This window comes from Mytilus trossulus, chromosome 1 (genome assembly GCF_036588685.1).
Source record: "Mytilus trossulus isolate FHL-02 chromosome 1, PNRI_Mtr1.1.1.hap1, whole genome shotgun sequence".
Taxonomy (NCBI): Eukaryota; Metazoa; Mollusca; class Bivalvia; order Mytilida; family Mytilidae; genus Mytilus; species Mytilus trossulus.
The window spans coordinates 68433799-68446188 of NC_086373.1; the positions used below are offsets into that span (position 1 = coordinate 68433799).

Below are 12390 nucleotides of genomic sequence, written 5' to 3' on the forward strand. Positions count from 1 at the left end.
ATGTATGGGACTATATAACAAATAAAATAAAATATAGGGGAAGTCCCTGTGGTCACCATACCCCTCCTGTTTAAGAACTTGGAAACAGTTGGGATCGCCACCTCTAAATAAAATGAAATATAGGGAGAATCCCTGCAGTCACCCCACCCCTCCTGATTGAGAAATAGGAAACAGTCGAGACCCCCACCTTTAAATTAAACCATATATATTCATGTATGAGAACTGATCAAAAGAAATATAGGGAGAGTCCTTAGGGTCACCCTTTACACTCCTGTTTGATAACTTAGTGTACTGTTGAACACAAACTCAGATTTCTTTCCAGGGAAGCAAGTCTATTCATACTTTTACAAGCTCGTACTAAAGTCAATTTGAACTTCTAACAGTCAACCAATACTAACGTTAACGAACTGCAATCATTGTAAACTTGTACCACTGCAGACTCATGACCATGAATAAGATATACTTGATATATGTGTTGCTTTTAAAAACTTTGACAAAATATGAATTATTTGCCTCAATGATTAATTCATTAAATGAACATAAATGTACAATATATGATTGTTTAATGTTTGTTCTTTTTAACAAATCTTTAAAAAACAAATTGAAGCAACAATATTTGTCTTATTATATAAACTTCTGCCAAGTTTGCCTCTGCATTTTTTTTACTTAACTGCCTACAGCGCCTTTGGTGCTTTGATTTCCTTTAAAGTTTACTTTTAAAACAAGACTATAATGATCGAAAACTTTGAAATGATGATCATTACGAAAGAATGAACATTTAATCTTTTTTTAAAGTCATTAATTAATAAATGTGATTTTGTAGACTTTGTTGACCATTTTAACAGTAAATACTATGTAGGAGTTTGTGCCACAGTCAAAGTCCAACTGAAAGTAAGTTTATTGTGAAACCAAATATTATATATAAGAAAAATTGACAATGGTTTAAACAGCTTCACATTCTGTTTCTTCAATTTGTGCCTATCTGTGAATGCTGAAGGTGAACACTTTCATAAGTTAGTAATTGAAAGTAAGACATTTGATTATATTTCAACAGAAAATCTTTAAATTGAACACCAAAAAAAATGGTAGAAAATGAGAGTGAAAAGTAAAAGGGGACACACTCATTTAATATTTTAAGAATTATCTCCCTTTAAACAGTATATCATAAAACTTTCAAGTTCACAATATGTTATTCAGATGAAAAAAACTCTACTTATTAATTATGAGAATAATTTCCTCCTATGGTTATGCAGAAAACAGATAAATATATTCATGTACACAACATAAAAAATGCAAAAATTGGATTAGCAACTTTACAATTTTTGCTTACAGTTAAACACATTCCTCAAAAATTGATTTATACATGAAGAAAGCTAACTGATAGATAATCTGATGTTTCTTTTCTTTATAGATATCAGATTTAGAACACTGTCAATCAGAAATTATTGACTTGTTAAAATATTTTTTTTTTCTCAGGATGGTATCTTCCATGAAGATGTAGGTTATGGGGTCAGTGAAGGAATGAAGTCCAAAGCTTTATCTATAGAAAAAGCTAGAAAAGAAGCTGTCACTGATGGATTAAAAAGAGCTCTCAAGTAATATCCAAACTATTAAATGATGCAAATTTTGTTACTAATTCATTTATCATTACTGTAATGTGTTGCAATTCAAAATTGACATATTATACCTAGATACAACAACCGTTCATGCTGGCTGTTCAAAACTTCTCCCTCTGAAAAATCATGTGGCCAGTTGTTTGCTTGTTTACAAACAAAATAGGGGAGGTTGTGGAAGAGCCTACATAAACACTCTACACTTATGCGCATCGGACATAGAAATTACCTTAATTGTCCTATGGGTTAATCAGAATCGAAATAATTGATGCAAGCTATACTTTATTGTAGTTTTAACATGGGTAGGCATTATATTCATGTTATTTAACCCTCACTATCGCTCTGGTAAAGATAATCACAAATATTATGCCTTCCCATGTTAAAACTACAATAGAGTATAGCTTGCATCAATATGATTCTTCTCATGCAAAACTTGTTTTTTCAACTGACACACTTTCCCTTGTGTAATGTCAAAACATGGACCTAGCTTATAACTTTAAATGAGAATTTTTATTTTATCTTGTGATAATTTCTGACACTTCTGTTAATATTGCCTGCTTGCATGTGCCAATATATATCTTTGCAAGATATTTATTTCTGGCTTGTATTTCCTTTGATAAAAATCAAATCAAATATTTTATTATTAATATAGTCTCACCTCTCCATATGTACAATACAAACATGAATACAATATTTACAGCATTTTTTATTTAAAAGTACAAAACAATCTTAAAAACATTCAAGAGCCACTCTCAAAAGAGTTATGAGAGACTTACATAAAAATGACTAATCGATAACAATAAAAAAACACATATCTATATAAAAAATTGTTCCTTTGAATTAAAATATTATGGCAGATTTTGGCAGAATAAAGGCACACATTTTAAAAATTTCACTGAGTAAACAAATTATCAACTGATTGACAACAACATGCAACTGTTGAGCCTTTTCTTTTGTAATAGATGGTTTTTTTTCTTAATTTTTTCAGAAGCTTTGGTAATTCTTTGGGAAACTGTATGGCTGATAAAGATTATTTGAAATGTATTAACAGAGCTCCTAAACCGGTAATGTTACATTTAATAATACAGTGAAGAGGAGTTTTACACAGAAATGATAAATATCAGTGATTTGATCAGGGTCACACAAAATAAATATATTATTTGTTGTTTTATTAAGATTTTACTAAGATGTTTTTGCAGTTGTGCCATAAAAAAAATATATGGGTATATTTTAGTACTACAATGTACCTTAGAAAAAACTCAAAATTATTCAATTTTATGTACTTTTGTATACTGGTTTATCTAGATAATGAAAAAAACAAAAAACTTCAGTACGGGAGTGATTTTCTCCTTACAGTCACCTGGGCTGAGTTCAATATTATAGCCACTAGCTTAGCCAGTAAATTGATCTAGATAACTCAAAGAATTCATGCAATACATATGGAATACTAAATGGCATCAGATAGGTTATTACTATTGACAACATTGTAGTAGGCTAACTATCCAGCATATCTTTCAACATACATGTATATCTAAAATAGTGGCTTTGCAAGCAGCTACAATATTGAAAGCAACCCTGGGAATAGTTATGGTCATAGAATAGAATCTGAGAAAAGTGACAAATGTGGAAATGAAAAGATTAAAAGTCAGTTGGAATAAAAAAGATTAATGCTTTTAGGAGGTAATAATAATTGAATAGATAACTTTTGAGTTTGATGCATTCCGTCAAAAACTGATTTAAGTGAACGTCATTCATGCGTTTAGGGGCATCATTACTTCCGTTTCAATGTTGAGCTAATGGTTGGAAAACTATAATGCTATATTGCACGAATTATTCAGCAAATTAAATTCACATAATTGACAACTGGCACTATTGTCATTAGGGAATTTTGATTAGGTACTTACATAACAAACATTATTTCTAGTTTATCCTGCACAATGACGATCACTTAGATGCTTGATGAACATTAATAGTGCAGGGATACAGACAATCTCCTCTATTTGGTAATTGACGTCATAAAGGCACGCATAATTGACAAGTTTTTTCCAGTGACGGATGAACTTGAAAGTGGTTTATTGCAATTTTACTAATGCAGTCAAATGTATTCTTATAATATTGATACATTCTTATTTTCCAGCCTGCAAAAGTTTATGATATAAATGACATGAAACATTCAGACATTGATCAGACAGTGGCTAAAGCTAGGAAAGTTAGAGCTAAAGCATTGGACACTCAAGTAAGAAATGAATGTATGCCTCCTCCTTCTATGATATCAGATGCCAGACTGAGCGGGAGAGACACATTTAATAGAGAAAGTATTCAAAGTACAAATTCTAATCCAAGTTCGAACAGTGGGGGTTCTAGTGTTCATAGTTCTAGAGACAATGCTTCAAAAGAAAGTGCCTACTCTTCTTGTGTATCTAGAGATTCTAACAATTTCACAGGAACAACTAAAAATCAAGACTGGTTACCTGCTGCTGTTGTGTTAAATGCTTGTGAGACTGATGGACAGGGACCAGTTAATGTGCCAGAAGGTGTCACTACTAGGAGGGGATCTTTGAATAGTATGCAGGCAACTAGTACTCCTTCAAATAGTGGTAGACTTTCATTAGGAAAACAGAGCACTGAAGACCAAACATTAACTGGGAGACTTTCTTTAGGGAAACAGGGCTCTGAAGATCCAGGACAAAAGATCAATCATAAAAGGACACAATCAGTACAACTAGTAGATCCTAACTATGGGGACGAAAACATGAGGTAAAGAAACCAAGCTATTATTAGTTGTTGGGTGCCAATTTATAATTATGTCTATTGGCTGATAATTACAAAACCACATCCGCCAATCAGAGGACATGTTACATCCAAAATTAAATTATAAATATTTAGACTGACAATTAAACACTTTTAGAACAATATAGTGAAAAGAATAACTGTAGTATCACCCCTTAATATCTAAATTGATAAAACTTAGGCTATAAGGAGTGAGCTGATGGAATTGGCCATATTTGCATCTGTGTAGATCTATTTTACTTTGTTGTACAATTGATTATGTTTTCTGATCTGTACATTGGTACATTTGTGTGTCCCATATTTGGTTTTATGGTAAAGATAGTCTTCAAACAAGTTGTAATCATATAAACTTGAATTTTAGTACACAGGGTCACTAAGATGTTAACTTTCAGAATTATAAGCCAAATTCAGCTTTGACTCCAATTTCACAGTTCATTGATTATGTGTTATATTTTATTTTACACAAGCAGAAGGACCTTAAACAAATGGGATAATACCCCTAATGCGCCTTGAAATGAGGAACACAAAAGTCACGTGTAAACGAAAAATCTCTGTGTAGTGATATTTGACACATTTCTATAATAACAAAATGACTGAGCTGAACCATTTGTGTTAATTCAGGAAGTAAGGGAACACAGAATAAATGTGTAAAAACTATGGAGCTATTAAATGTGTTCAAATTATTAAATTTTCAATGCACTTATTGTGTGAAAAATGGGATTTTTTACCATGAGGAGCCACATCACAAAAGGATACTCTGGGTTTGCTAATTTACGGAAAAATGAATCACACTTCGTACCCCAAAAATTTAACCTCATATGTAAAAATGTCTCAGCTTCGAAACAAGCCATCATACATATACAAGTTTACGATATGGACTGAGCAACAGAGGAAAACGTTACCATTACGGCCTATGTAGAAACAATTGCGCATATTGCCCCTAATGCAAATAAAATAAACAATAAACACTTAAATATGATTCATTTCATTATAAAAAAATACCAATAAACCAAGCAAAATCAATTTAAATTCCTTTCAATTGTTTTTAGAAAATAACTTTTTTGGAAATTTTACATAGGAAAGACCTGAAAGATGCCAAAGGAGAAGATGAGAAAGCAAAATATGAAAGATTGATGAGGCAGCGACAAAAACAGATAGAATTCCAACAAAAATTACAACTGAAACAACAGGACCAAACAGCCATTACTAATCTAGGTAGAATACTGAGGACAATAAAAAAAATAATAATGAAAATTTACCAATTCACATTTCAATATTAGATGGGTTTAGATGGTCACATGTTTTATCACTTGTTCCTAAAAAAACTTCTATTTGCTGATGGGAGATAAAAAAAAAAAAATACTCGCAAAAAATAGAATAATCATGAATGTATATTTATGAGACTAATGGATGGCATTTATAATTCATTCTAATATGACGTGCTTCTTTCGCTTTGTTAACAACACTGTGATAAAATTCTCTATATATCTATACTTCAGTGTCTTCCCTAGAAAATTCTTGATGCATGGTGGGTCTAAGATGAATTTGCAACGCGGTGTGCGGCTTTGATTTGTAGAAAAAAAATTCTTACACAATACACTAGTGAAATGAATTGTTCATGTCAGTTTAAAAACTTCACATCAATCTGCAATACAGTTAGGAACAATACTTAACATTTTTTCTCAAAGCCAGCTGGATCCAAAAGTTTTTTCAAGGGCCCTGTAGAATTTTTTTAGGCTCTACCAGGTTTTTTTTTACTACAGGTACATACTTATTAATAGTCTGGAATGTTCTTATATAAAAGCCAAAAATATATGTTTGAAATACCTTAAACATGTAGCTTGTTTCTGATTTAATATGATGGAAATAATAAAGGAATTAAAAAAAACATAAACATGAGTCTTTTTAGAATTAAAATCCATTTAACCATGTATTTTCAGACTTGTTAACTTTATGAGGGGGAGGACAGGGTATATCCTTCTCCCTTCTCCCACCCCTCTTCTCCTTTCTCCTACCCCTCTTCTTTTCTTTTTTTTAATTTACCGGAAAAAAGAGAGGTATTTTATTTTCTCATATTTTATTTTTTGTTCCAACTTTTTCTCCTTTCTCCCAGCCTTCCTCTCCTTTCTTCTACCCCCTTTCTCCCTGTCTCCCTTCACCCTGTCCTCCCCCTCCTTTATATATTTGTAATATTGAAAAAAAAACAAAACAAAAAAACCTTTCCATATACCCCTAGATGTAAATTATTTTAATAAAAAGAGTATTATCAGTTTCACCCAAAGAAATTATTAATTTTTCATGAATAAATCTTAGCAGTTTCCAAAATGAAATTCCTACTGTCTATAAATAACAATGAAATGTAACTGTTTCCTGTTAATAAGGGGTTTCCCGAATTTTCCCGCCAAAAAGCACATGGCTTTCAACAATTGTAAACAAAGCATTGTGATCATGGATTACAGCTTTAATTAATTTAATTTGGATATAGATATTCAACTTAAGGTACAGTCAAGCAATGTTATTACTTTCTTCTGGATTTTGAAAACTAGTTTGAAAGATCAATTGAAAATAAAATAATTTTTGAAATCAAAACAAAAACTATCTTAATTGTGAATATTCAGTGACCCATAAATTTGTTGAACTCTGCTATGGAGGTCAAAGGTATTCTCTGTTAAAACTAATCAACTGGGTTTGATATAAATATTTCGATGTCAGACTTGAGTTATGATTTCAAAACGTAAAATTTATACTGCCAAAGGTTTACTTTAAATTTTTTCACGGAAGGATATTTGGAAGCTGTATCAGGCTAAAATATTTATCATTAAATCAATTTGAACTCCCGATTTCTATTATGCAATCGAAGTCTTCAATGTTGTTCTATCTAATCAATGTGTTGTAAAATCAGAGCGTTGCATCTAATTATGATCAATTATCAGGCCAGTGAGTTTGAAACACCTGTAGAGTTTTGTCAATTGTCACTTCATATTATAAGATAATAAAAATTTCACACATAGCGGGATGCATAGCGGGTATGATAAATGCATGGCGGCCGAAATTTTATGCGTAGCGGTACCGCAATGCATGAATAGCCTAGGGAAAACACTGTACTTAGCGCAGACTCCGTTGACTTGTGTACATAATAATGGCTGTTACAATATACTTCCCACGTAAATCCACATGTAAAGAAACCTATTTGCAAACCCTTTGCCGATTTTATTGTTTTAAAAATAGCAATTAAAAAGAGACTAAATCACTCTTATTCTTATTCGGATGCATGATAAAAAGAAGTAATGCACAATACCTCGGAGAAACCAACAAAATGAAAATAAAATAAAATTCCCAGAAAGTTTATTAATGTTTTTGGCGCATTTTTAAAGTCATTTCAAAACATGAAGTCATACAAATGAAAACGTTAGAGTTGAAAGTTTTCTGTTATGTGAACCATTGCAATGTTGTTTACTATTGTATTAAAATTAATTATCAAGGTAGGTTTTGTTTGATTTTCTATTCTATTGCACTATATATTCGCATATTCACTGATTTCAGCAAGTCAACATGGCGGCTCCTTAGTTACGAAATGTCAACTTTCGATTTGACGGTAGCTTATGAGAAAAACATGTAAATCAAAATGACAATTGTTGGTTTTGAAAATGAAACAGATTTTTATTCTAGCGGTTGTTAACGAAAAAATCCATACAAGCAACGGCTTTATTAGAATGTTTGAGCTTTATCTAACAGGGAGTAAAAAAGAACAGCCACACACACAGCTTTACAAACCCTCGCTTCAGTTTTTTTAATGATTGTATTTGTCCTATTAGAAGCGAAATAATTCATGAAAGCCATAGATTATTGGAAATTTACACATGGCCTAGGCCGTGATATTCCTTAATTTTATCCCTTGCTAACGCTCAGGATAAAATTCTAATATCACGGCTCAGGCCATGTGTAAATTTCCAATAATCTATGGCTTCCATGAATTATTTCTTAAATTTAATATGGAGATGAAAAGCATGAGGTTACTGCATTGTAATGTAACATAATTGCCTTATATTTTCTAGTACCACTTGCTGACTGTGACCTCAAAAAATATTAGGCAAAAGAATCAGAGGGAAAATGAACAGTTGAAAATAGCAAACTATATCAGATACATTTTGTAGATTGATTGTCAGATGAAAATAAAATATTTTAACATTTTTATTAGGTCCACCAATAGCATCGTCTACTCCAGCCTTGGGACTTGGTCCACCTATGCATACATCTAGTCCAAAGCCAGGATTGAGGTCCAGAGGTTCTGCATTAAGTGGAAGTTCCAGACCAGGTTCACTTGGAGAAAAAAGTAATGTGAATGGGGAGACTCCACCAGAACTTATAGAGGAAGGAACTTTTGGTAAATTATAGGATTTTATATTGATTGAAATTGAATGCATGTATTTGGGTTTTTAATGCCAGGAAAAGAGCTGTCAGTTCAAATATTTCTTGTTGACTTGTTTCTTTTGCATGAAATAGCTGATCAATATGACTTGAATAGAATACTGTGGATTCATTAATATTTGTTGGATACCAATTTTTGTGGATTTCATGGGTACAAGAGAACTTCAAATTAAAACAAAAATCGATTTTTAGTTACTTTTACAGGAATAAACAATAAAACCATAAAACTATGTACCCTCAAAATAGCCTTTTTTTCTCATTGGAAATTGATGCCAACCAAAAATAAATGAATCCACATGATTCCACTGTTTAGTTAAATATTTCTAGTTGTGTACTGTAAATTCAGAAATGATTACAATGTTTTCTTTTTTGCAAATAATGTGAATAGTCAACTACCACAATAATAAGAAATTGGTTACTGATATAGTAAATACATCTGTATGCAGATTTCCTAAATCGCAATAATTAATATCTCTTTTTTTGTCCTTTCATGAAAAATCATTATGATTAATGCATGCAGTTATTTCTGAATTTACTGAAATTATTCAAACTCAGTTGAGCCTTTCAGTAACAGTCAAAACTTGCATCAATTTAAACAGGATTTTTTTTATGTTAAATATTATGTTTTCACTATTAAAAGAACAATTTAGTTTTATGTTTAAACTCAATGTCTTGATGATAATAAAAATCTTAAAAATGATTATTTTTTTATTAAGATTTTTTCCAAACTTTTCAGAAGACACAGTATGGAACCAGTCCATGGATATAGAGAATATTGACCCTTCACAAAAACATGTGCAGGAGAAACAGGAAAGAAGTAGGACATCAATACCTATGTCTAAAACACCTATCAGAGAAAACACTCTTAATAACCATTTTCCTGTAACCAAAGGTTCTGTGGCTGTTAGGAAAGTGTCTGTTAATGGTAGGCTGATAATTGCTTATCTCCCATTGCTGCTGTCAACTGTGTTTTCTTTTTGATTATCTCACCTTTTTTTGTTCTGAAGAACATTTTTCTCAATTATCTCCCTTTCTTGTTTGTCTGTCACTTGTTTTTTGCGTGTTGATTATCTGCCTTTCTATTTTTTTCTGTTGCCTGTTTTTCATGATTATCTCCCTTTCTTGTTTGTCTGTCACCTGTTTTTTGCGTGTTGATTTTCTGCCTTTCTATTTTTTTTCTGTTGCCTGTTTTTCATGATTATCTCCCTTTCTTGTTTGTCTGTTACCTGTTTTTTGCTTGTTGATTATCTGCCTTTCTATTTTTTTCTGTTGCATGTTTTTCATGATTATCTCCCTTTCTTGTTTGTCTGTCACCTGTTTTTTGCGTGTTGATAATCTGCCTTTCTATTTTTTTCTGTTGCCAGTTTTTCATGATTATCTCCCTTTCTTGTTTGTCTATCACCTGGTTTTTCGTGTTGCTTATCTCACTTTCTGCTTTTTCTGTTGCCTGTTCTTCTTGATTATCTCCTTTTCATGTTTGTTTGTCATCTGTTTTTATGCCCAACCTATGAAAGTAGAGGAACAATATGTTTTTTGGTCTGTTCATCGGTTCGTTTGTTTGCTCATATGTTTATTTGTTCGTCGGTCCATCTGTCCCACTTCAGGTTAAAGTTTTTGGTCAAGGTAGTTTTTGATGAAGTTGAAGTAAAATCAACTTGAAACTTAGTACATATGTTCCCTATAATATGATCTTTTTAATTTTAATGCCAAATAGAGTTATAAGGTTATACTGATTGCAATAATGATAGTGCAAGTGGGGCAAGCATCTACTACGGACACATTCTTGTTTTTTGTTCATTATCTGCGTTTCTGTTTTGTTCTGTTGCCTGTTCTTCTTGATTATCTCCTTTTCATGTTTGTTTATCACCTGTTTTTATGCCCAACCTATGAAAGTAGAGGAACAATATGTTTTTTGGTCTGTTCATTTGTTCGTTTGTTCGCTCATATGTTTATTTGTTCGTCCGTCCATCTGTCCCGCTTCAGGTTAAAGTTTTTGGTCAAGGTAGTTTTTGATGAAGTTGAAGTAAAATCAACTTGAAACTTAGTACACATGTTCCCTTTAATATGATCTTTTTAATTTTGATGCCAAATAGAGTTATAAGGTTATACTGATTGCAAAAATGATAGAGCGAGTGGGGCAAGCATCTACTACGGACACATTCTTGTTTTTTGTTCATTATCTGCGTTTCTGTTTTTTTCTGTTGCCTGTTCTTCTTGATTATCTCCTTTTCATGTTTGTTTATCACCTGTTTTTATGCCCAACCTATGAAAGAAGAGGAACAATATGTTTTTTGGTCTGTTCATTTGTTCGTTTGTTCGCTCATATGTTTATTTGTTCGTTCGTCCATCTGTCCCGCTTCAGGTTAAAGTTTTTGGTCAAGGTAGTTTTTGATGAAGTTGAAGTAAAATCACCTTGAAACTTAGTACACATGTTCCCTTTAATATGATCTTTTTAATTTTAATGTCAAATAGAGTTATAAGGTTATACTGATTGCAAAAATGATAGTGCGAGTGGGGCAAGCATCTACTACGGACACATTCTTGTTCTTTGTTCATTATCTGGGTTTCTGTTTTTTCTGTTGCCTGTATTACATGATTATCTCCCTTTCTTGTTTGTCTGTCACCTGGTTTTTTATGTTGATTATCTCAATTTTTGATTTTTCTGTTGCCAGTTTTTCTTGATTATCTCCCTTTCTTGTTTGTCACCTGTTTTTTCTCTTTGATTATCTCCCTTTTTTTCTCCAAAAAATCCTACTGGTATCCTGTTTACAGAATATAAAAGCTTTCCTGTAACTGAAGGTCAATGCTGTAATAACTTACTAAGTTTTGGCCATGGTCAATTTGGTCTAGAGATTTATGTCTATTGGGGGCTTTTCATTTGTGTTAAAGGGGAGATAATTCAAATGTATTATTTCAGTTTGTAGTCTGGTTAGTGCTAGATATAGTTAGTGTGAGTGCCAATGAGACAACTCTCCATTCAAATAATCCATTTTAAAGGCTTGGAAATATTGTGAAATGAGGAGCAGTTAGTTCACTCCTAAGTCAGCCTGAATATTTACTTAAATGATTTGTCATTGCATGACAATTTTGTTGTAGCACTCGTTTTCTTCACCTATCCATACTTAATTTCCACATGAAATTGAATTCAAAGTTTATTTAAAATTTTGAGATGTCATGATTTGTATCTGCATACCAATAATAAATATATGCTTATCTTTAGAATAACAAAGATTGCAGACATTTTTTGCTAATAACGAGAAAGAGTGAAATGACTCAAGAAGGATAAAAGAAGAGAATGATTTTTACTCAAGTTTGAATTAAAAAGAAATTATAAAAAAAACATTAAAAATGTTTCCCAGGAATTATGTAAAAGTTATTATGGAACTCAGCTTTGTTTTTGTTTTTTGCAGATGATTATAATAGTGTACAGAAAAGAAGAAAGGTTGATGTATGACTTCATGAATAATCAGAAGTTATTTTATTTTAATAAGACTAAAGATTGATGTACAACACATTTAATACAGAAATATTATTAATAAAAGTGTCGAAATGAGTTTGA

At 31.8% G+C, this 12390-nt stretch overlaps 1 protein-coding gene across 1 annotated transcript in view; it reads left to right on the top strand.

Moving 5' to 3' along the window:
• LOC134691568 (fibulin-2-like) overlaps window positions 1-12390 on the top strand; it is a 39853-nt gene that overhangs the window by 6256 nt on the left and 21207 nt on the right. Inside the window, exons 4-10 of the mRNA XM_063552169.1 lie at window positions 824-891; window positions 1477-1595; window positions 2602-2677; window positions 3751-4370; window positions 5482-5618; window positions 8602-8787; window positions 9568-9756. Coding sequence (XP_063408239.1) covers window positions 824-891; window positions 1477-1595; window positions 2602-2677; window positions 3751-4370; window positions 5482-5618; window positions 8602-8787; window positions 9568-9756 — 1395 coding nt within the window. The remainder of the gene's footprint in view (window positions 1-823; window positions 892-1476; window positions 1596-2601; window positions 2678-3750; window positions 4371-5481; window positions 5619-8601; window positions 8788-9567; window positions 9757-12390) is intronic.